The 24,699-nt window shown below is 32.6% G+C and overlaps 4 protein-coding genes across 7 annotated transcripts; 1 reads left to right on the plus strand and 3 right to left on the minus strand.

The window, feature by feature from the left end:
* Positions 1–130: 130 nt before the first annotated feature.
* On the minus strand, positions 131–2,241 carry LOC110623008 (transcription factor BEE 3). The gene is made up of 6 exons (XM_021767820.2): positions 1,749–2,241; positions 1,533–1,652; positions 1,365–1,430; positions 1,185–1,253; positions 990–1,067; positions 131–607 (listed from the first exon to the last, which is right to left on the minus strand). Exons 1-6 carry the CDS (start codon positions 2,082–2,084, stop codon positions 512–514), a joined length of 765 nt encoding a protein of 254 aa, XP_021623512.1. The 5' UTR covers positions 2,085–2,241; the 3' UTR covers positions 131–511.
* Positions 2,242–3,428: 1,187 nt separating this feature from the next.
* On the minus strand, positions 3,429–6,967 carry LOC110618621 (mannose-6-phosphate isomerase 1). The gene is made up of 5 exons (XM_021761798.2): positions 6,429–6,967; positions 5,962–6,129; positions 5,035–5,247; positions 4,459–4,725; positions 3,429–3,914 (listed from the first exon to the last, which is right to left on the minus strand). Exons 1-5 carry the CDS (start codon positions 6,768–6,770, stop codon positions 3,600–3,602), a joined length of 1,305 nt encoding a protein of 434 aa, XP_021617490.1. The 5' UTR covers positions 6,771–6,967; the 3' UTR covers positions 3,429–3,599.
* Positions 6,968–15,574: 8,607 nt separating this feature from the next.
* LOC110619115 lies at positions 15,575–19,630 on the minus strand. 4 transcript variants are annotated; one of them, XM_021762371.2, is made up of 10 exons: positions 19,288–19,621; positions 18,578–18,673; positions 17,363–17,447; positions 16,801–16,922; positions 16,617–16,641; positions 16,435–16,518; positions 16,307–16,336; positions 16,105–16,210; positions 15,913–15,977; positions 15,575–15,818 (listed from the first exon to the last, which is right to left on the minus strand). In XM_021762371.2, exons 1-9 carry the CDS (start codon positions 19,375–19,377, stop codon positions 15,914–15,916), a joined length of 702 nt encoding a protein of 233 aa, XP_021618063.1. In that variant the 5' UTR covers positions 19,378–19,621; the 3' UTR covers positions 15,575–15,818; position 15,913. The 4 variants fall into 4 exon arrangements, with proteins under 4 accessions (XP_021618063.1, XP_021618076.1, XP_043813267.1 ...); XM_021762384.2 differs by lacking the exon at positions 19,288–19,621 and adding an exon at positions 18,906–19,009; XM_043957332.1 differs by lacking the exon at positions 19,288–19,621 and adding an exon at positions 18,757–18,887.
* A 3,359-nt stretch (positions 19,631–22,989) lies between these two features.
* Positions 22,990–24,496, plus strand: LOC110627680. Its single transcript, XM_021774026.2, has one exon. The coding sequence runs from the start codon at positions 23,318–23,320 to the stop codon at positions 24,038–24,040; it is 723 nt and encodes a 240-aa protein (XP_021629718.1). The 5' UTR covers positions 22,990–23,317; the 3' UTR covers positions 24,041–24,496.
* Positions 24,497–24,699: the final 203 nt, after the last annotated feature.

The following is a 24,699-nucleotide window of genomic DNA, read 5'->3' on the forward strand; positions in this document are numbered from 1 at the left end:
ATTAGATTCTGTTAACAGTTGCAGACTATCTGCAGCTCTCTTTCTTGCTTGTACGCCAAAAAACCAGAAATCACATGTGCAAGTGTCTGGTTAAATAGAGGAAGCTAGGGTCAAGTAGTCATCCAAATCACAAAAACAAAAATTGAATCTTAAAAAATTGACGCATAATTAAAGGATAACTTAAAATCTAATATAAGTCAAGACCAGCAGTGCTGTTGCCGACAGTTCAACATCAATACATGCACAGGAGCAAACTAGAACCCACAAATTATTTCATTCAAAATCGGAATTAAAAGAAATTTAAGCTCTTGATATTTGACAAATAAACAGAAATATAGTCCTTTTTTTTTTGGAATTTATTTTTTTTTTTTATACTTTGTTTCTTGGACATTTTTGAGAAGCAATGGACATATCAATAGCATGTCTGCTGCATGCATGGGGGACGTAGTTGATTTGGCGGACAAAGAGATTGGTAGCATATATATTCATGTGCTTTTGGCCAAAATTGCAGTCAAATGGACCATGCAGCTTGGAAGCAACCCAGCTGATCTCCATATCCTTCTCTACACCATTTCTGCCTCTCTTGTGCCTCAGGTGAATTTGTTCCCTGCATCAATAATGCTTCATTTTCTTAACATAAATTCAGTTTCATGCAAGTTAGAGCTTATGAATTATGAGATACAATGGATTCATACATGAAATGGCAATTCTACTACTTAATCAATATGTCTTTTTGTTTTTTAGTGGGAGTTGGATTGCTTAGATGGACTTTTCTAATTGTTTGCTTTTTCTTTACATATATAACGTAATATTTTTATTTAATTAAAAAAAAATCTATTGACCTTATCTTGTCATAGGTTAGGCAAACAAAATAAGGCAGCCTAGTAAGGGTCTAGATTTTGGGAGGCTTTTCTCTTCCTTCTTTTTTTTTTTTTTTCCTTTCCTTTCTCTTTTTTCAAGTTGAGAAATAGCTTAAATTAGAAAAGCACCTGAGCCTTTTTGGAAGATTCTATTTTCAAGTTGAGGTCATAAGAACAACTTGCTGCTGCAAGCTCCATGGAAAGAAACTGAACATTAAGAAGAATAAAGATCAATCAATAATAATAATATAAAGAAATGTTTAATCTTTCAAAATAAAATTATAAACAATGTGTATCAGAAAATTTTCTAGATATTAGGCTTACCTCAACCTGATTCTGCAAGGAGTGGACATAATTGATTATCTCCTCTAGCATAACTGCCATTCCCATTGACTGTAAAATTTCATATACCCAAGTCAGGATTCATGTTTAAAAGCATAATATATATATTAATAACATGCATATATAAGCAGACATGTTCATATACTCATAAGAGAATTCTACCTTGTGGCACCCAGGAACAAGGTCTTGCAAACATCTCAACTTGTTATTAATTTTCTCTCTTCTTACCTGATGAACAAATAGTAAATAACACTGCAGTCAAAATTTTCATTTAATGACTATAGTCATTAGATAATAATACTACAGTTTTATGATTATATGCAAATTTACCCTTTCTGCTATACTGTGACTGTCAGTAGCTTGGCCTCTTTTTGCTCTAACATGAATAACTTCTTCTGCTTCGTCAACTTCTTTCTCTTTGTTCTTCCCTTTTTTACCTCTGCTTAACTTCTGAAAACACCAATATCAAATATTAATCAGCATAAATTTGAAGTTGAAATTTTCAAGAGAAGGGAAAAAAGAGGTTGAGCAACGACAGAAACACACGTTCTTTTTCCTCGTGTTGGAAGTAGAGGCAGTGGGAGAGATGTTCTTTGAACTGCTGGTTGATTGTGGCTCAGCTTTTCTCTTCTTGCAGTTGTCAGCTGGGAAACCATTTTGACTGGAGGAGGAAGTGATATTAGCAATTGGTGCAGAACTCAAGATGTCAGAGTGATGGAGAGTACTTGAAAGATTATTGAGACAATAAGTTGCAGGAAATTCAGGAGGGTGTTGGTGGTGGGCCAAGAAAGAGTCAACTGAGAAGTTACTGACACTGAAATTCTCTAAGGTGTTTGGATTTAGCTCTGGAAGCTGCTTCAACATTTGTATGTTCATGTCCATCCTTATGGAAGGCTGAGAAAGTCTTAGCCTCTGCAAATATTCAGTAAACTCAGCCACGAAGACAAAAACTTCAGGTGGAGTTGTGCTTCTTATAGACCCTTAATGGAAGAGGGAGGAATTGAGAGTAGAATTTGTAAAGTGCCGACAAATGTGTATTATTGTTAGAGTTTAGTATTATTAATTAACAAATAGTATACCTTTGGATTTTATTTATTTATTTTCGTCGAAGTACCTTGGATATTAGCTAATATCGAAATGTGGGCATCAATGCCATCGTTGTTTTGCTTTACGGTCAAGTAAAAAGAAAAAAAAAAAATCGAAGGTTGAAGTGGAAATTTCATTTTTTAAACTGAATTTCTTTGGTAGGTCCATGCATGCAAGGCATATATAGTTTTACCATTTAGATTTTGAATTGATTGATTAATTTTTATTTTTAATTTTAATAAGATTCGACAAATTCAATAAAAACCAAACTACTACATATGTTTTTCTGCGTCCCCGTATGGAACTTTGTTTTTTTCTTTTCTTCTCACTTCCGTCAAGCCTTTTCAGGCTTTCAGCCAAAGACCCACGACCTTCACTTCTTCCTCTTCCTTCCTCTTCCTTCCTCAAGCTCTGTTCTTCAGCTTCACCTCGCCTCTCTTATGCCACCAAAGATCCCCTCCTCACCTTGCCTCGCCTCGCAGTCGTAGTCACACCATTATGAGCATCAGATATGGAAATTGTTGAGTTATTCTCATCTTGTTTGTTTATTTCATTATTTTGGGCGTTTTGATGAATTTTAGATGAGGAAATTGTTTGAGTTGTATCTTATTGGATTCTCAATTTCTCATCCTTTAATTTATAAATTTTATTTTTTTATTTTTTCTCATTGGGTAATTTTATATGAATTAATAAACTGAAGAAAGGCAGACTTTTGTCAAAAGTGCTGGTTTTTGAATCTAACAAATCCATTTGATTTAATTTTTATTTTTTATAAATTTAATATGTTTTGTTTTCTTTAGTTTTAATTTCATTTCTATTTATTTTTAGACTCTCATTTACAGTTGATTATATTTAAAAATATTATTATTTAATTTTTATATTATAAAAAATTGATTAATTAATTTTTTAATTTTAAAAATCATATTAAAACGTCTTAATATTTTAAAAAGATTTTCAAAAAAAATGAAGTCTAAGTGATGAACGGAAAATTTCAAAAGCTTTCATAAGGAATAGGGTCGATAGTAAAGGCAACAGCAGGAAGATGGGAATTATAAAGGGTTGAATTATTTAGGATTTTGTATTTTGTCGATATTAATCATTTAAATTTTATTTTAACTAATTAAAACGTTCAATATCATATGATATACAATTTTTTTAGTTTCGACTGAAGAATGGATTACATTCATAATGTTTAATCATAGTACATAAATACAGTATATATAAAGCATTGGCAATACACACACAGCAACAGGCATGCTAAATCAATCCATAAATTATCCAACTAAACAGAGAGTTGCTATGTCTTCCAACTCACAAGAATTGGAAGAACCTGCTACTGACTCCAGCCCTGTACAGATGCAGCTCAGATGCAGTTGTGATGCCAATTTCAATGTTAGCAGGTGCAAACAGGACATCTCCTTCATTCACAACCTCTGTGGATGATCCTGTGAGCATTTTGCCCTCCCCACCAGTGATCACAAATACTGAAGGACCTGGGACTGCAGGGAACACCGTTGATGCCTTCCATGGAAGAACACACCTATCTACCTCGAATTCATCGAAAGGTGGGAGGTATCTTGTTGTATACGGACTCAGAGGGAATCCTTTCAGGATTTCAGGGAAGCCCTGGATCACAATCACAAACCAAATTTTCAATGCATTCTTTTGTTTGTCTATTAACTTTGATTGCTTTCGCATGTAAAGGATTCAACATAGACATTTTATGCATGCATAAAAACTTATAAACTACCTATATCCTTGATTTATGAACTCCTACATTGGCAATGGAGGGCGCAATAAGAGACTCAAAAGAACCAGCAGATTGTTACATGTTGAGGACCAAGTTTTAAATAAAGATTTAAAAGCATCAGTAAATTTTGCAATTCTTTTTATCACAAATTGGTGAAGATTCATTCAAATATACCTTCAATTGACTAACTAATGACGAGTAAAAGGCAGCCTCTTGAAAAAGAAGAAACAACAAATAAAACAAAACGAAACTCATGCTAGCTTATAAAGGAAGGTTGCAGGTAGTTGGGGGCAACCTTATATTTGTTCCTCTGCAAGAATTTCATGTTATGTCCCAAACCCCAAATTAAACATATGAAACATATACATTCCTTCTCAATTTGAAAAGAAAATCTTAACCAAGTATATGAATGATCGTCACCTGTTTGTATGTGAGCATGGAACAGAGTATTTGGACATCCCGGGGCTTAGGAGTAAGGCCAGCCCGCACAACATTGTCTGATGTTGCCATGCATTCAATGCAGTCACCATATAAATACGCATGGGGCTCATTTGCGCCGAGATACAAGGCTTCACCAGGATTAAGCTTCACATAATTGAAAAAGAATGCTGATATAACACCAATATCAGCTGGATATTGCTTTTCTAACTGTAAGACCAGCTGTTCCTTATCTGTCAACTGCCTCACCTGATGCAGTGCATAGAGGATGAGATTAATATGGAGAGTCAAGAACATAAGAGGAACTTTTACAACTAAATGTCTCCATATTAAATAAGAAAGAATATCCAACAATACTGACACCCTACTACAAAAGATATAAGAAGATACCCCTTGTTCAGAAAAATAAAGACTAAATTTATTGCCTGTCAAAACAAATAAACACAGTTTAACTGTGCACTGCTATTAACTCTACTATCATATTCATAATCTAACCACCCATGTCACAGGTTCACTATTATATAGAATACCAGTATCAAGCGAGAAATTTCAACTGACCTGGCTTTCCATGTGCAATCGATTTTTCAATTTGGATATTACTTTAGTTGTCATCTCTTTGCTAGCTGACATGAGTTGGGTAAAAATTGATCTCAGAACTGATTTTACTTTCTCCTCCCCATCCTGCTCATTCATATGTAACAGTTGGTTTGCATCTGTACTGCCAACCAGTTCTACAATCTCAGGAACATTATGAATTACAACTTTAAGCTCCTGAAAAGAAATAGCAATTTGCTCTGCCTAAATTAACGAGTTTATAAAATAAATAAAAAATGATAACCATTAACAATCTCCAAGCAAGCACACAATAATGACAGAAATTTTACTTTCATATATCAGGTCTTATGATCATTATTTATTAAGAATGGACTTTAATCCATTTTTAGATCTAATAGACATGTAGGGCATTTCAGCTCCTATAGAATTTGTGTAAATCTGGGCTCAGTCAATTCTCATCTATGCCAACAAATAACCTCATCCTAACCCATGCTTTATAAAATGAAAACTTATGTGGATAATAATTTGCTCATAAACTTAAGCAACAATAAGTGGACGGATACCCTATAACTCAAGTTCCAAATTTATTCATACTGGTCAAATGATAATTAAGCTTTGCCAAGCTGAAAAATTTTGCAGTTATGTATCTCATACATCTAGCCCCTTAGAAACAACAAATACTAATGGCATCCATCAAGAGATAAAGAATAGTCAAATCTAGTAAAACATCATCCAATTTAGTGGATATCTTAGACTTCTCAAAAAATACAAGACAAACAGGAAACCCTTTGCTTATAGTTCTTTTCCTGACCTTAACAAAATTCGTATTTCAACATGATTCATAACACTAAGGAGTGAGATAAAGATCAAATAAAAGAATAGAAACGTACATAAATGCAAGTAACTGAGTTACACAGGTCAGTGAACCACCTTAAGACCAATAAAACCACAAAGGGCCTCAAACTCTGTTATGGCCAAAGCCATCTCAGGCTTATGGTTATCATCCTTGTAAACATCTGGCTGCAACTTGTGCAACATTTTGGCCAATTCTTTATCAGGATGAGCCTGAATGGACAATGCTTTTGCCACAGAGAGTACCTGTCAAAGACAACAAATAGCGGACATCAAACAAAACTCCAAAAGCCAAATCCTTAATCATCAGTCCTATGAACTTCAAACGAGAAAAGTATGAAAAAATCCTGATTGATAGTATGATGAAATATACACAAACCATTCTACTTGAGATCAAGGTTGAACAAAAATCAAACATCACATCAAAATTCACATCCCCCAGTAAGATTATGACTTGAAAATAGTAAACAGAATACGAAAAGGAAACGAATAATTATTAACACACAAATTCACATTGTCGCACAAACACAAAGAGAATTATGCACCTTAAACAAGAAAGGGAGATCAGAACCCCACTTATCAAAAACCTTATTTCCAAGCACATTAGGGTTCTTAGCAATCCAGTCTTTCAGAGTGATAAACTGAGACCCAATTGGAGCCCCATTTTCCACCCCACTTTCCAGCAGAAAAGAGGGTCCAGACTCATGGGTTCCCACCCAAAACTCGGCATAAGGCTTGTCAAGTTCAATTTTAGAGCCGGAATTCAAGGCAAAGAGCCTAGCAACGTGAGAATCCGTCCCAGTTTTACCCCAATTATAGTTCTGAACAGAGCATCTGAGTCTCAGAAGTTGAGCATGGTGATAGGGATGGTTGAATTCAGCATCCATTGGTTAAATGGAAAGAGTTAAGTAAAGAGAATTGAATAAATGGGAAAAGGGTAGGAAATGGCCATGCAAAGAAGGGAAAATGGTATATGGTATTGCTGGTTTTTGAAGAGTTTGAAGGGAGAGGGAAACAAGTTGACGGGTGGGCGGAGAGAGAAGCTGCAGTGAGAGACTTGGCACTTGGGTGGGCGGAAAGATATAGAAATGGTGTGGGGTCCGACTGACCACACAGTTTATATATATATATATATATATATATTCTTCCGCAGTTAACCTGCCGAATTTTTCCTAAATTTTAATTTTTAGAATAAAAAATAAAAAATTAAAATATTATATTTAAAATAAAAAAATTATTAAATTGAATTATTAGAGGATTTTGATTTTAAACATGAGTCTCGATGATCAAAATTAGTTATTTAAATTTTTATTATATTTATTAAGAGTTTTAAAATTATATTGAAAAAACAAACTAGCTTTCAAAAAATATATGAATGTATATACTTAAATAATTATTAACTAAAAGTTACGTATTGAATTTAAAGTATTTCTTATATTTAAATCTAAACGTTTTAATGATGATATTTCAAAATTACAACAGTGTGTGTCTTTTTTCTGCATTAATTACTATTATTAGCATATATCAAATAATAAAAAAATCTATTAATTAATTAATTTATCAATACTTTAAAAAAAATCACAATCAATAAGAATTTACGAATAGAATTTTATAATATAATTATAAAAATGCAAAATTATATATATATATATATATATATATATATATATATATATATATATATATATACATTCTAATTGAGTTTCACACCATTACTTGGAATTTTTTTTAATTTAAATCTTATTCTTGTGGACACAGTTAAGCATTTAAAATATAATTCATTAATAATCTTTTTAGATTTTTTAAATATTGTTTCAGATAAACATTTTTCATATGTTTTAAATAAAAATTGATTAACAGAAATTATCTCTTATTCATAGGAAAAATAAAACAATTTTTTTAAAATTAACTTCTTCTTTTAGAAAAAACAAACCATTTTTTAAATTTTGATATTTTGTAAATAAATATTAAAAAATATTAAATTTCAATTTCAATAATTCAATTTACTGTATACTTCTTAATAAAAGTGACAGAATTTTATTTATAACTCCCTATCATATTTAACTCAATATAAAGAGTCCACCACATAAATAATCACGTAAATTATTCTTTTTACGGTCAATTTCATAATTTAGTCGTAAATTATTTTCTTTTACGGTCAATTTCATAATTTACTCATTTCATAATTTACTCATTATATATATTGTAGTATTAGAGAGGTTGTTAAGCCAACCTACATGATGTTTTTCTTATTTTATAGATTTATACATAAAGAAATATGATATGAACATTATCATTGGCGTCGTTTGTAGGAAACAATACAAAAAATTATTACTTCCCTAAACGACATAAAAGTGCCTTTTTAAATAATCAATTACCCATTTAGACGACATAAAAGTACTTTTTAGGCAACCAATTGCCCACTTAGTGCCAATAATAGTAATTTTGAAATAAAAGCTGTAATACCCGGCTAGACTTCGGTATCGGAATTCCTACCGTCCGGTGGAATCTCGGATGCCGGAAACCTCTAGAAGGGTAGAATCATGTTTTATAAAAATGTTTTAATGTGTTTTATGATTTTAAGTATGAAATTAAATGAGTTTTTGCATGAAAAGTCCTTGGAGGAAAACCCAGGTTCGGCCGCCGAAAGTCAAGTTCGGCCGCCGAACATGCATGCGTTTTGGAGGCACGTTAGGCCCCCGAAAGCATGAGTTAGGGAAGTCCAGTTTCGGCCGCCGAAAGTCAAGTTCGGCCGCCGAACATTGCATGGATGCGGAAGCGCATTCGGCCCCCGAACGTGGCCTGGCCAGCCACCTATAAAAGGGGCACTTAGCCGAAATGGGCGAGTTTTCTCCCATTTTCGGCCACAGCAAGCTTCCAACCTTCCCTTTGCAACTCTTGTGTTCTTCCTCCAAATCTCTTCCATTTTTCTTGAGTTTTAAACTCACATTGTCAGTTTTGAGCATTTAAACCAAGTTTTGGAGCTTTGGGAACTCAGGAGCTCATTTTCGTGGATCTCCAAGTTTAGGTCGTCTCCCTCTCGATCTTCAAGAGGTAAGAGCCGATCTTAAGCTCCTTATGTGTTTTAACTAAGTTTTATGCAAGATTTATGGGATAGAAATGCATGTTAGGGTTATTTGAATATTTGGGTTTAGGTTATGATTTTGAACAATGTATGTTGATTTTTGTGTGATTGAAGTGTTGTAGTTGGGGTATATGCCAGTTTGAGACCCCTAGGTGTAATATATGATATGTATGCATGTTTTAGAACTAGTTTTTGCATGATTTGAGCTTGGGAGGCGAAATGTGCATAGAGGAGCTGAGTTTCTGCCCTTCGGGAGAAGCTCAGGTTCGGCCGCCGAACCCCCTTTGTGGAGGCAGCATTCGGCTGCCGAAGTTGCCCCCGAAAAGAGACTTTCGTCTCTGTCTGGGACTTTCGGCCGCCGAAGGTGCCGCCGAAAGTGCCCTGTCCAGCCATTTCATGCATGTGTTTCTATGATTATTTCATGATGTTTTAGGGGGTTTTTGGGGAGTAGATTAGAGTTATGTTCATAATGTTAGGTCCCTCATTTGAGTCCTCCTGTGTAGGTTCGGACCCGAGGAACCGAGGGCCCCAGCAGTGAGATAGCTACTTCAGAGTCTGTAGAGCTTCAGCCAGAGGTGAGTGGAATAAACCTTAAGTTTTTAAATAAATGAAATATAACTTTTTGAGCATGTTCATGCATCATATATGCCATGTGATATTATAGGGTGTTTGCATTAGTAATCACGAATATGTTGCATTGCATAATATGATGTGGATGCGGATTGGCTATTGGATGATCCTCTAGTCCTCCTATGATATGATATGATGAGGATACGGTATGGATTGCCAGTGAGGCCCATTCTACGCCCCTGGACTATGTTAAGAGAAAGACCAGTGAGGCCCATTCTACGCCCCTAGCACAATTGGAATGTTATGTTATGTTATGTATGTAAGAGAAAGACCAGTGAGGCCCATTCTACGCCCCTGGCACGATTGGACTATGTTGAGGACTATAGGTGACAATACCATCCTTATGTGATATGTTTGTGATGTGTTGTATTTCATGGAAGCATGAAATATTTTAATATATGTTTTCTCTATTCTGCTCACTGGGCTTTGTAGCTCACCCCTCTCCCCTAACCCCAGATGTGCAGGTACATGGTAGATCAGGAGGTTAGGCAGAGTATGGAAGCTATGTTTATGTAATAGTTAGATTGTGGACATGACAATTGTGTTATGATGTAATGTAAAAGTGTTTTAAGTTATGTTATGTAATTTGAATATTGAGGATAGAGTTGTGCTTGACCAATACAGATTGTTAATCCCACTTGTATGTACATGGTCTTTATGATATGAGATATGAGGCTATGTTTCAACCAAGCTTATGTATGATGAGATACCCCATTGGAGCATTTGATGAGGGCTCCAGTGGAGGTTTATGTTATGTTTATGTTTATGTACAGGTTGAGCTTGGTTGTTATATGAGAATCTTTACAGGTTTATGAGTATTGTTGATCATGTATGGGATTAAACAGGATTACAGGTTATGTCAGGCTTGTTACGGTTCCCGGCGGCCTTATGCCGATCTGGATCCTAGCGCCGGTAGCGGTCCGGATTTCCTGGCTGTTACAAAAGCGCTCTTTTAGACAATCGATTTCTCCCTTAGGCGACGTAAGAACACCCTTAGGCGATGTAAGAGTGTCTTTTTAGACAACTAATTGCCCACTTAGTAGACGTAAAAATGCCCTTTTCAGGCAACTAATTGTCCGCTTAGACGATGTAAGAGTTCTCTTGGGCGACGTAAGAGCGCCCCTAAATAACATAAGAGCGCTCTTTCACATAATCAATTGCCCACTTAGGTGACGTAAGAGTATTATTTCAGGCAATCAATTTCCTATTTAGGCGACGTGAGAGCGTCCCTAGACGATATAAGAGTGTCCCTAGACGACATAAGAATGTCCTTTTAGGTAATTAATTGCCTACTTAGGTGATATAAGAGTTTTCTAAGCAACCAATTGCCCCTTTAAGCGATATGCACGTCCTCATCAACAATAATCTCCATGCAGCTTCTCGTGATGGCAGCGTAGTACAAAATCTCATCAATATTAAACCATCAAAGCAAATGGGAACATAAGTAACATTTATTTAATTATATAAGTTAATCTATTGAAACACTTATATTTTAATTATATATCGGTAATTTTAGTTCTCTCATCTGAATTAAAATGCACCCATAAAATATCATTACCACAATAAGTTATAAAAAAATTACAAATGACAAGTTCATTAAGAGAAAAGTAAGACAATCACTAAAATAATTTTTTACCAAAATTTTTATAAAGCAACAAGTTCGTCAAAGAGAAAAATCTAATAGAGGGGATTGATGTTGAATAATATTAAAATATATTAAATTTGAATTTCTATAATCCAAATTACGTAAATATTTAAATATCCTATAATTTTTAATAAAGTAATAGAATTTTAATCACCATAAAATATTATCATTATCTGATGAAATTTCATATTCTATCTAAACTCTATTTAATGTACTATATAAATAGTTACGACGTTTATAATGGGATGTTAAATCAATCCGCCGGATATTTCTTCTATTTTACAATGTTATACTTACAGAAATATTATATCAACAACATCACTTGTAAAGAATTTTATTAATATTATTTAAATTTTAATATTATAATCAAAAAATGCAAAATATTTTTTTTTATATAAAATATCTTTATTGGAAAAAATATGTTTCATGGATAAATTAATTTTGTACAAAATAAATGGAACCTCAATTTACTCATGTTCACATAAGCAAAGGATAATGTAGAGCATATATTCACTTTTCAATTTGTTCATCCTTTTGAATAAAATTTATTCTCCTAAAAAGGTGAACAATTAAAATTGAAAAGCATATTTATGTACTATAATTTTTATCTATTTTTTTTATTTATTAAAAATATTAAATTTTATTAAATATTAATAGATATTTAAAGAAATTTATTAAAAATAAAATAAAATTAAATATAGTTATAATAGTCAATTTATATATTATTATTATTATTATTAAATACATAAATGAATATTTTTTTTATTTAATTGAATTATAGACCAACCTTTCTATTATAGAAAAAAAAAATAGTTTCAAAGCGAGACCATAAACAGACTTCTTATTTGAATAATTCTAGAAATGTGGTGAAAATGGAAAAACAGAAAGGCTGAGGATCGAAAGTAAAAAAGTAAAATCGAAAGAGAGTTGAATGAGGTTAAGAAAACAATGGAAGGAAATAAAAGGAAAGTCCAATTGTAAACATCGTCGGTACGGTTAGTTATTATCGCCAGAAAACGATATTAGTTTTGTGGCTTTCGAAACGACGCGTGCAACAAGCATAAAGCGACACCGTTATTGCACGAAGTTCTTGCATTGCACGGTTGTCAACTCGGGCATATACTTTTCAGGATGGGACCCACGTTACAAATCTTCATATTGAATTTAATTAAAATTCAAGTGGATTAGATAAATGTCATTTTCCTTTGAATTTATATTTATAATTTATTTTTATATCATACGTTTTGGTTTGGTTTGGTCGTCGATAATTAAATTAATTTTATTACCTCATGTGGAAAATGAGGAGAGGAAAATCTCTATCTTCTATGTTGAATGGTGGGATGGAAAATGAATAGGATATCATGTAAAGCAGGGTGAGAAAATGGCATCATTTAAGTGAAAAATAAGTACAAAATTTATACATCAAGCCAAAATTCATTTGAATTTTCTAAATAAACATTACGTATTTCGATTGATCTAACTTTATAGCATATCTAATAGGAATAAGCTTTTTCATTACTGTGAAAATTGGCATATCTGATAAAGAATTTGATTTAATTCCTTCCAATTTCCAAGCCAGCAGAATAGCCACAATCACCGATGGAATGGAATCCACCATGTCCATATTCCATTCGATAAGAAAACAAATGGATAAGAATCACCCTACTCGAATTTAAATTTACTGTTGTTACTGATTGAGATCTAAAAATAAAATAGAGTTGATGTATGTATGGAAAAACTTAATTCAGAGAAATCAGACCTTTTTTCTATTCTTTTTTTTTTATTGTGTTTTCTAGAGACGCATAATCGTCATTTTACTACAATATCGCTTGTTGCTTTTACGTAGAATAGTAAATATGAGCGTACTTGCATATCCATCCTCATTAGACGCCCATTTAATTTACTTATAATGCTTATATTGATAGGATCGCGGCATAACTGACCTTACTCTCCTACTCTCTCTCACGTCAAGTGAGCTAGACCCCTTTCTAGCTAGGCCCTTCCCTAACGAGACCGAATTCTAAATCAGTCCGGCCTGCTTTAATTACAAATTAAATAATATGTTGATGAGTCGGTTTATAAAATAGACTCTAATAAATTTTGAACTTGTTTTTTTCATTTAGGATTCGACCTCAACTTGAATTTCAAAGGCCAGCGATTATAAGTGTGTCTTTGAACTCCTTATTACTCGTTAATAATTTCATTCATTTCAATTTCAATTAAAAATTATTTTAAATTAAATTAAAAATCATTCCATACTATTCAAATAGTAGTTAAATTCGTTTAATTTTATATTTTAATTAAATAATTTATATAAAACATATTTATATTTTAAATTAATATTCTTGCTATTCTACGAATAAATTTCAACATAAAAAAAATTTATAAATATTATTATAAAAATATATTTATAAAATGTTTTAGGGTAATATAATAAAAAATGTTAGAGATTATCTTTATTAACTCGTTAATTCCTAAATTTTCAAAATTAATTAAAATAATTTTAAATTTTGATTTTGTTTAACACGTTTTTACTTTTGAGTTGCCTATATTTATTTATTTTTTTCTCCTTTTCTATGTTATTGGTTGGTTGTTTACGGGTCTAGAGGTTTCCTGTCAAACTTTGAAACAAAAAATTTTGGAAAAACTAAGTTTGAATCTCCCAACCCCATATTCCCTTATATATTTGAAAATGATAGAATGATTAAAGTGTTTATTGAAATAAAAATTTAGGTAAATTTTAATAAATTTTTTCACAATACAAAAATCAATTTCTTAATAATGATAGTATACGTATAGAGACTTTTAATAGATCACCCATGTTTTAGTTATACAACTTCCATGGGCTCATAAGCTTAAAAAATGAATTTTGGCTTTATTACATCAATAATGCTATGATTGCTAGAAAGGAAAATTTTTCTATAAAACTTTACCTAACGTTGAAGTGTCTTACAATCATTTATAAACAACCCACTCTTTATTTTTATTGAATAATTATATATCGCTTTCTAGTTTTATTTTTCATTTTTAGGTTTAGGTTTAGGTTGTGGATAAATCAAATAGTCTAATTTGTTTTAATTGTAAAATGCCAACTCAAGATGCTGATGTGAGATTTGGACTTATCCATGCAAGCAGTTAACATGATAAATATCTTATTAGCAAGCCTAATGCATGCCACATTAAATATTTATTTTTTTAGTGTGCATCTTTAGCTCATGATCATTTTTTATATATATATAAAAAAGATTGGATTAATTAATTCAACTTTGAGTTTAATATATCTTTAAATATTTTATTCTAAATCTATTTGCAATTATCATATAATCCAACTAACTTATTGAGATTTATTTTAAGCGGATAGCTCTGTTGGCTGAAACCACAACCATAGAAATGGACAAATTCAAAGAAAATGTCAGAAATTATGGCACAAGGGTGAGCCCAATAGATGAATTTCATTTATATTCTGTTTGGATAATTCAAGAAAAATTAAATAAAATAACAGAAGGAATGAATTGTACAAGTGTATAAATCCTTATTTTCCCAGTTTTTTTTATATTTCTTTTTAAATTAAAGAGCAAATAAATAGGGATTATCCTCGCCTTCTCTAAATCAAAGTTTTGAATAGTTATTCAGTTTTGTAAATCAATTAGATTTTCATTGGCATTTTAGTGACAATACAAAAGCTAAGGACTTCACTGCAAAATTCTCAAATCTTCTCCAATGCACGAAGCCTGAACTAGGGTTCTTGCTCCAGGTTCCCAAAAATCGCCACCAATAATGGTAGAATCTGTTTGCAGAACCCTCCCAGATGGAGCCCTAGAAGGAGAGCGTTGCTCACGTGTTCTCCCAACTCTCCTTCACTCCATCTCTCCGATCCTGGTCACTCACGGCTTCAATTCGTCAACAATCCTATCTCAATGCCTTGTGTTTCTAGATGCAGAGGCGTCGTAATTATTGCATTTACACGAAGCCCATTGTTTTATGTAGACTTGCTCAAGAGAAGAGAATAGTAGATGTAGCTTCTATATAACCCTTGTCGCATGTCAAATATGTGGTAAGGATTATTTTATTTATTTATTTATTTTTAAATTAAATATTAGTACTATATTTATAAGATGGGCAAACTGGCTAATTTACTTTGATTTAAATTTACTTTTTCAAATCTCAATCCTTCAATTTAGAATTAAGAATCTTAGAATTAAGAATTTCACAAAATTTTGATCATTTGAGTTTTTATATATATATATATATAAAATGAATAATGTCCACTGTAAGGTATCATTTTTTTTTGAGTAGGCAAAAAGCCCTCAACAAAATAGTGCAAGTGCTACTAGTAAATGGAATCTACTTTATATATCAATTGAGTTGCTACTAAAATTCTGAATCAGTATGTTGGTACAATCCTGTACAAATGAATCATATATTGCTACCTTTGAAACCCAAATATGAAGCGTAAAAGAATGAGGCCATATACACACAACACACTATTAAGCATCAGATAAATAAAAATGATAATGTTTCAGAAGTGAGCGGAAGCCCCCAGAATATGAAGAAACTATTTGATCGAGTCTGAACCTGGAAAAGGAATAGGAGACCAAGAGATTGTTAAGGACAGCTTGAGGAATGTTCCACAATTTTTTTTTTTTTTAATTCCTTTTGTAGATTGTACCTCAAGATAAGATCACAAGTCCGAGATATATAGATCCACATAGAAAAATAAATGATATCATCCCCCTGCATATAGTTGCAATTTTTAAGTATGTCAAAAGAAAAATATGATTTCATAATCATGCTCCACAGATCACATAGATGATCTCTGATACTCGGTTGTCTATGCTCTTTACAGAAACTTAAAACTCACCAAATAATTCCCCAACCAACACCATTACAAGGACAGGGGCAAAGTTCCGCAAACTTCTCAGCATCACTGGAGTGGACTCTCCGAGATATTAGATCATCATAAATATCTGGCAATCGTTTGACTGAGATTAGGGACTAACTTCAATTTTAGACCATGTAGCCAAAAGAATAATAAGGTAGAAAAGATGAATGAGGATTTGTACCGTAAACTGAGAACAAGCTGTTCATTACACCTGCAATTAAAATCAAAAGATACAAGTTGCATGTTTTACATTCAAACCAAGAAATGTTAAAAACAAAATGGAAGACATAAAGGAATAAGTATACATACCAATGAAGAGAATGACATATCGAAGAATCCGTACTTTTGTTGTTTCTTGCAATAGCCAAATAATAGCAAGGAAAATAATGAATCCTGCAAATTGGACCAGTAAGAAATGAGAGATATGAGAATTGAATCCAACAAAGAAACTGGTAAGAAAAGAGAGGTAGAAAAATCATATTAACTCTTACCAATACAAAGACCTCGAAGCGTCCACTGTTGAAAAGTAATGTATAGTTAGTAATATTCTACAACTTTAAAACTTAAGAAATCCCGTTCAAATAAACATTAATACACCAATAAAGAACAACATTAGCAAAAAATTATAGCATACAGCAGGAATAGGAAATAAATTATTATAAGTCCCTAACTTACATTTTTAGCTACAAAGAGCACAACCAACAAAGCAACTGCAAAACAACCAGCAGCTATTCTTGCAGTAGTGAGATTTGTGGATGCAAGTATCAAAGCCATTCCCCAGAATGATGAACCAAGATCTGGATACAAAAAGCATAGTGCACTATCACAATAAGAAGTAGATAGAACATGTCCAAAGAAGGGTAGCAGAGTTAATTGATTTCATTAGGAGGGCAAAAAAAAAAAAAACAAATTCAAACTCATAGGCCATTATATAACACTTCTAAAGATTAAGAACTTGCAACCATGAGAATTCTAATTCACATATCTGGTATGCTTTGCAATTGTCCAAACCACATATTGGTTGCAGAAAGCAATAAAGGCTAGAATGGGATTGTAGTAGGCATACAGGTTTAAACACAGAACACAGGTGTGCACACCAAAGATGCACATTATATACACTTCATTTACTTCGAACAAATGGCCAATCAGTATGTCCTTGTCTTTCCCCCTAGCATAGCATGTCATGCAACATACATAAATAAGAAAACACTGATTGAAAATCTAGCTAGAGAATTACATCCAGCAGGCAAGATCAACCAATATATGCCACCACGTGTTTGTGTAACTCCACCTTCATTTGCATGAACCTGAATCCCTTCTACCTGCATATTACAGCGTATGAGAATGAATGGCAATCAAGCATTCCCCCAGACAAAGAACAAAACATGAAATGTCATTTTTCAGGTAACAATAACAACAGGAGTTATAGAATAGCTTAAATATTGAAAATATATGCAAACTCCATCCATCTGTTTGCTGAAAAAGTATTCATCCATAGAAGGCTCATAGAATATAAAAATAAACATTCAGAAATAAGATAATATTTGAAACCAGGAGGTATTATCACAAAATAAATTAATTTGCTACTAGCTGCAGTTAGGAAGATCTATGCTTCAGATCTGAAAGGCGAACTAAGGTGCAACAGGCAAGTAGTTGATAAAAAATTCTAACTACCTCATTGTTTTCAATAAAAACAGCACCACCAAACTCAAGTTCACTGTTTACATTTTACTCACTGAATAGCAACACAATATAAAATATTGCATGGTCTGCACAACAAGAGCAAGCATGACTACATGAGTATTTGGATCTCTCACATGCACAAATGCATATTAAATGGCAATGTCTAGAGAAGTGAACAATGTGCAATCTAATTATTAAAAAATGAAAATTTGAAACGCATAGCAAAAATATCATATGTTTGGTTTCTGCAGTAAAAGGCATAACTAGGCACATCCCTGTTATATAGCTCATTTTTTAAAATTAAAAAAAAAAAATTGAGTTTGAATTAGATTGTGCTTTAATAAATGACCAGAAAGCACTGTGAAGTATTCCATAACATTAATGAGTCAAATTTCAAGATCTCCCTGGCAATGATAAAGGGAAAAGTGGTAAACTAGATGCGTTGCAAGCCTCTAAAATCTCATCTGCTACTAAACAGGAATACATGAGGCATACTTCAAAGTGAAATCCGTGTAATCAAACTCAGATTTAATCCACCATAAGGGCTAGTCATATTATGGTCTAGAATTGCAATTAAACAGTTACTCAATTCTGATGGAAGCAATGTCTCTTCAAAAAAAATTATAAAAAAGCACTATGTTTTGCCCAAGCTTCTATATCTTACAATAAGGATTAAATTATAATCTCTCAAAACGATTACTGAACAAAATGCATGCATATGTGTTCCAGTCTCATCAATGAAATGCACGAGGTAGCAGGAACTTATTACATGACCACACGTGAGTTTGCAAGCAATTGCATGACTTGCTTCGTGCAAAAATACAGTGATGAGCTTAAAAGGCGTCATTAGCACAGTCCTCCATAGCTACATAAACAAAAGACCAAAAATAAACATTAGAGACAAGTGAATAGAGTTCAATGCAACTGAACACACTACAATAATATTACCAAACCAAATTGCATGAAGCAAGTTAGGCAAAATAAATCCTTCCACCAGCAGCATAGCCAGAAATGGGAAATGCTCATTTCTGTAAATGCACAGCCAAAAATTCAACTTAGCCTAAGATCTTTCATCCTACTTCATTGTTAAGCTTTACCTTATCATAATTTCAATCTTATATAATTATCTCTAACCATCTGCATCAGCCCTCGTAAGCATAATCTGAACTGCACAAATCCATCAATTCTCCCCCCCCAAAAAAAAAAAATAAAAAAATCCAAGTTTCAATATATAATATATCCTCTATTGCAAACATCAAAACAAATGAATTTCTCCTCAACAGTAAAGAATGTGACTATAGATCAAACCTAGAAGTTTCTGCGACATATTTTAACTAATTAGAACTATGTGCACTGTAATCTGCAACGAAAGAACGCTCGATAGAAATAAGTTTTTAACTTCGTATACTTAATTAAGCTTATAATCTTAATTGTAAAAAAGAGAGAGAAAGAGGAAGAGAAAGAGAGAGAGAAGCTTACAGCGAGAATAACAATGGAGAAGACACCGATGGTAACTAGGAAGGCTACCTGGTCGTGCTTGCAGCAGTTTTTCAGTTCCCAATTTGGCATCTCTATAATGCTTTTTAATTCCCGAAATTGGCTGTTTGGAATGTGAGAAAAGGAGAGAAAATCTTTACACAGTAGCCGTTCCTGAAGATAAAATTAAAAAGCTAGCAGAGAAAGTTAAAAACAAAAAGAAAAAATCTTTGTCGTTAAATATTAGAATGGGTCCTTTTGGTTTTGGTTGGTTGAACCGCGTCCGCGCGTTGCGATGTCAAAGAGAAGAAGAGCTCTTTTTGTATTTTTTGGGCGAAAAGAATATAAGAGCCAATTGCTTGCGTGGAAATTTAAATTAAAAAATATTTGCAGCTTAGTTGTCCTTTTTACTTTTTAGGAATCGGTCGTGATTGGCTGTTAAAGGAAAGAAAGTTTGTTTTTTTTTTAAATTTAAATAAACATAAATATTTATATTTTATCGAATTTCGTAAAAATATTAGTTATTTTAATCATTTAAATATTTTCTCAGGTCGATTAATTCAGATTGGAAGCATATTCCTGCCCTCTTTTTTGACATCATTAACAAATTCATCCCAGCGTTAATAGTTCAAATTCAAACCCAACCAATTTTCACACTGAGAATCCATTAAGGTCAAGTTGGGGTTTGGGCTTCAGAAAACTTAAATAAAAATTACACTTTTTGATTAGCCCACTAATAAGCCCATAATCTATAATGCCCACAAAGCCGTAAAGCAAGTGTTAGACCTATGCAAAGGATTTTTTTTTTTTTTTTTTTTTTCTGTTAGGGAGAATTAACACTTAGGTGTAGAGAAATTTAATAATTAGTCTATTTATTTTAAAAATTATATTAAAATATTTTTAACATTTTAAAAAATTTATTAATTAGTCTCTATACTAATTTCAATCGTTAAATATTATAAAAAAAGTCTAAAATATCATTATACGGAGGGACTGATTAATAAATTTTTTAAAAATTTGAGAAATCAATTAATATATTTTTTAAAATCATAAGAGCTAAATAGTAAAATATATATAAAAAAAATTAATAGAAAAATTAATTAATAGACTTTTTAAACGTTAGTAACGTTTTGATGTATTTTTTAAAATAAAAAAATTAGTTAGTGAATTTTTTTATACAATAAAAATTAAATAGTAATTTTTTTAATTTATTTATTTTTTTATTATTTAAAAATCATTTAAAAAAAAACACAAATCATATGATTGTATAAAAGTTTATTCGTATGATTTTCTTATAAATTTTTTTTTTTTTAAAAAAAAATAAAGGCTTTTTCTGCCTTCTTAAAACTCACTGAAAATTTCAATTATTAAAATTGTCTATAAGTGGATTTCATCAAATATTATATTGTTTTGACTAATTTTAGGTTATGTGTCCGTTTATGTTGGTTTGCTATTTCAGACAATTTGCTTATGAAAATCACTATTCCATTACATAATAAATTGAAAGAGAACAACTGAAATTGAACCCACATAATTGAGAACCACTATCAAATTTTTGTCTTTTTAATTATTTATTTAACACATAATTAATTTTATTGGATTGATTTTTAATTAGAAAATCTAAATCACTGTATATTTTTCTATGGTTTATATTTTTGGAATCTTATTCCTGCTTTAGAGTCCATTATTCGTTTGTCATTAATAATTACCTTTGCATCTAAACAGTGACAAAATTTAATTTTATTTTAAAGAAAGTATCAACCACACTAAATCATGAAGTGGGTTATAAATAATATCAGTAAACGACTACGTTTAGGCTTTAGTTTTTGCAAGTAGAAAAATGAGCTGCATTATTGTGGAAGGGAAGGGACAGAGACATGCATGTCGGCCAATTATATATCTTTTCATGTTCATGCATGCATGCATAAGCCATTATAGATCAGTTTGACACCACATCAAATCTCATTACAGAACATAACTAAACAGGTTCATGTCAAATGTTTCTCTCTCTCTCTCTCTCTCACCCACACACACTCCTTTTCTTATCTACACAAAATGAAATAAAGCATGTGAAAAAGTCGCAATAGTGCTATGCAGGAAATTTTAGCTATCAATTTGGATATACCTTAGACACCCACCAAAAAGAAAGAAAGAAAGAAAGAAAAAAAGATGTACCGACCTTCATTATTGCTCAGTTGTAAGGCACTGGCAATTGGCATGGCTGACCACTGGCCAATATTTCCTTTATGCCTTTTCTTGCAGAGCACTGTTTGTCCCTAGCTCTTTGTTGGGTCCAAAATCATGGGATGTAAAAATCATCATTATGATTGATCAATTTCTGGTTACCAAATTCAATGAATCATACTAATATTTGTTGTTGTACCAACCATTGTCGTCAGACCCCTATCATTTGCTTCCTCATAACATACTCTCTCAACTATTGAATTATCTTTCAAATAACATGTCTTTGATCTTTGAGTCCATATGCTTTTGAATAATCAGAGCCAGCAATTAGAAAGTGCAAGATTTGAATCCAGTAATTGCTGTGCGCACGTTCTACCTCTGAGGAAAAAAGAATAGAGGAAGGTGCAAGATTTGGCATGGGTTGAGTTGAAGGAGCAAGGACAGTGATAAAAACCCAAGAAAAGAGAAAGAAAAGGTGGGTATCTCATCAGCCAAATGTCCAGGTTGATTGTGTTAAAAGAACAGAGCAGAGGCTAAAGATTCCTATATCTCTTTTGCTTGTTTCCTTAGGTCTATATCTCACATGGCAAGTGGCCTTGAATGGAAAATTAAAGTAAAGGAAAAGTGGTGCACACATGGTCCCATATGTGATATATATCTTCCCTGGACCATCAACAAACTCTGAAGTTTACTTCTGGAATCTGGACTGAACAACATTTATGAAACTAAACCTACCATGTGAAGAACCCAATTCCATGTAGATCTCATCACACGTAGACATTCAACCGTTGTATATTCTATATGCAACAAAGATATGATAAAATTTATCTTAAAAAGAATTGTCGAAATAAATTTATCAAATAGCTATTTGGGTCATGCAATAGCGTGTGAGAATGATGAATATGCATGGGATGATATGGTAAATGCATAATTTAATTATAATTGATGATAAATTGATTGAAAGTGGATAAATTTGTGAAGAGATTATTTGTGGTAAGATAAGGTTGAAATGAAAATCTTTTTGCAAGAAACATGAATATCCCTTCAAGGTTCGTAAAAAACTGAGAAGACATGCAGAGAAATAATATAGACCACTAATTTAGCAAGTGTAATGTTGGCAGGCAGCGGCAGGCGGATGATTTAGACCTTTGAGTCTCGCTGACACATTGCCTGTTTTCCATCAGACAATTTCTGTCAATTACGACGCTCACTTTTGTCTAGCTCGTTGCTTTGCTTCTCCACTAATCCCAAAAATTAAACCAATATTAATAGGCCTTAATTTTGTGTGGCTTATATGAAAATGCACAAATAAGCATCCACGTTCGCATATCAAGCTCTGCTCGGAGGGGAGGGCCTTAATTTTGTGTGGCTTATATGAAATTGCACAAATAAGCATCCACGTTAGCATATCGAACTCTGCTCGGAGGAGAGGGATTGTGTTGACCCATACATCAATCGTGGAAAGGATAACGTGTCCCTCATATGTTTTATAGGCACTCTTTTCTTTTGAGTTAGTTTAAGCGAGTTATGTCTGAATTAAATTTAATATAATATATGGTATCAGCCTCTTCATCCATTCAAATGTTGGATCTTTTATAAATATTTATAGTAAAAATCCTGGATGTGATAAGCACTCCTCCCTGTCTTGAACCGGCTTTTGCTTTCTCAAACCCTTTTATCTCTTCCTTATAAAAGACATGTACTCCATTTTCTAGTTTGTTGCTATGTCATTTAAATGCAGTCTTTGTTAGGTGTTTTCTAACCTTAACAGTTTCCTTCTTGAAAATAAAACCTTGATTTAGTATTGGGTTTGAAATGTTTTTCTTGTTTTCTTGTATAAGTTGAAGAAATGGCAATTGAACTATGTTCAGATAATTCTGCTGGTTTTAGTCCAAGGATTTCGTTTTCTCATGACTTGTGCCTTTCAGACACTGTTCCTGTTGAGCAACGTCCTCTTCGATCAAATTCAGTGGGCAGCATCGATTTTGACTTCTGCACTCGTAAGAGCTTCGATCAAGAATCATCACCAGCAGATGAGCTTTTCTCAAATGGAAAGATTCTTCCTACAGAAATCAAGAAAAAGACAGCCCCATCGAAGCTGACACATGGTCTTCGCGAAGATACTTCACACAAGAATGTTAAAGAGACGATGAAAGACATGAAGAGTACAAGTGACGAACTGACAGAGGAGAAGCGAATTTCAAAGTCATTTTGGCTGTTCAAGAGGAGCAGCAGTTTGAATTGTGTGAGTGGCTATGGAAGAAGCTTATGTCCTTTGCCACTTCTATCAAGAAGCAACTCTACTGGTTCTGCACCTACAAACTTAAAAAGGGTGCCATTGTCAAGAGATAGCCATACTAGTTATAGTCATAAGCAGCACAAACACGCAGTCATGAAGCATCAATCATCATCATCATCTTCAAACGGTTACCAAAAACCTCCATTAAAGAAGAACTATGGATCTTATGGCAATGGGGTTCGCGTTAATCCTGTGTTAAATGTTCCATCAGGAAATCTATTTGGCTTGGGTTCAAAATTCTTCAATGGCAAAGACAAGAACAAGAAGAAGTGATCGACATATATTTGCTCTAATAAATAATCTGAAAGAAAATTATACTTTTTTTTGTGGGTTGAATTTTTTTCATGAAATTATATCACCTAGATCTTGCTATTAATTTCTTGATGATTTACGCTTTGAAGACAAAGGGACATTGAAAGGTGGGATGGAAGGATAGAGGGACCTGGAGAAGATGATATAATTCAAAAGCACATCCTTTGAAGCACAAAATGACAGGGTAAGCTAACCATTGCTTTCATGGTTGTCTTTTTCTGTAAATTTTGCCTTCCATATTTTCTGATCACAAATGATGTGTACATGCTTTGATTTGCGTTCCTTGTTTCAATTAATACAATCTCAAGAGCAAGATATTAAATTAAATTACTGATAAGATCTAATATGTTAACCCAAAGAGATCGCTTGACTGTCAATAAATCCTCAGAAATATGAGCTTTAGTTCATGTTTTTACATTTTTTTTTGGGTGTTCAAGTTTAACCTACCATTGCTTCTTTTATCCAAGTGCTCATTCTCGTTATGTTTCTGAAATATTGGAGCAGTGTCTTTGTCACATTAATTTTTGCAAAATTTGTACAAGGTATTAACGACGTTAAAATCTATAATTTATATTCTTGTATAACTAGATCTAAAAAATTATAACATTTTAATTTATCGA

The sequence above is a fragment of the Manihot esculenta genome, chromosome 1 (assembly GCF_001659605.2).
Source record: "Manihot esculenta cultivar AM560-2 chromosome 1, M.esculenta_v8, whole genome shotgun sequence".
NCBI classification, from domain to species: domain Eukaryota; kingdom Viridiplantae; phylum Streptophyta; class Magnoliopsida; order Malpighiales; family Euphorbiaceae; genus Manihot; species Manihot esculenta.

Coding starts and splice junctions, on each gene's coding strand:
- LOC110623008 (XM_021767820.2), bottom strand. CDS start 2,084: ATGGACATGAACATACAAATGTTGAAGCAGCTTCCAGAGCTAAATCCA. Junction 1,431..1,532: donor GTCACAGTATAGCAGAAAGG/GTAAATTTGCAT, acceptor TTTGTTCATCAG/GTAAGAAGAGAGAAAATTAA. Junction 1,068..1,184: donor CCTTGCAGAATCAGGTTGAG/GTAAGCCTAATA, acceptor CTTAATGTTCAG/TTTCTTTCCATGGAGCTTGC.
- LOC110627680 (XM_021774026.2), top strand. CDS start 23,318: ATGGCAATTGAACTATGTTCAGATAATTCTGCTGGTTTTAGTCCAAGG.
- LOC110618621 (XM_021761798.2), bottom strand. CDS start 6,770: ATGGATGCTGAATTCAACCATCCCTATCACCATGCTCAACTTCTGAGA. Junction 6,130..6,428: donor ATCTCCCTTTCTTGTTTAAG/GTGCATAATTCT, acceptor TGTCTTTGACAG/GTACTCTCTGTGGCAAAAGC. Junction 5,248..5,961: donor GTGGTTTTATTGGTCTTAAG/GTGGTTCACTGA, acceptor ATTTCTTTTCAG/GAGCTTAAAGTTGTAATTCA.
- LOC110619115 (XM_021762371.2), bottom strand. CDS start 19,377: ATGCCAAATTGGGAACTGAAAAACTGCTGCAAGCACGACCAGGTAGCC. Junction 18,674..19,287: donor TCTCCATTGTTATTCTCGCT/GTAAGCTTCTCT, acceptor TTGTTTATGTAG/CTATGGAGGACTGTGCTAAT. Junction 16,642..16,800: donor TGCTCTTTGTAGCTAAAAAT/GTAAGTTAGGGA, acceptor ACTTTTCAACAG/TGGACGCTTCGAGGTCTTTG.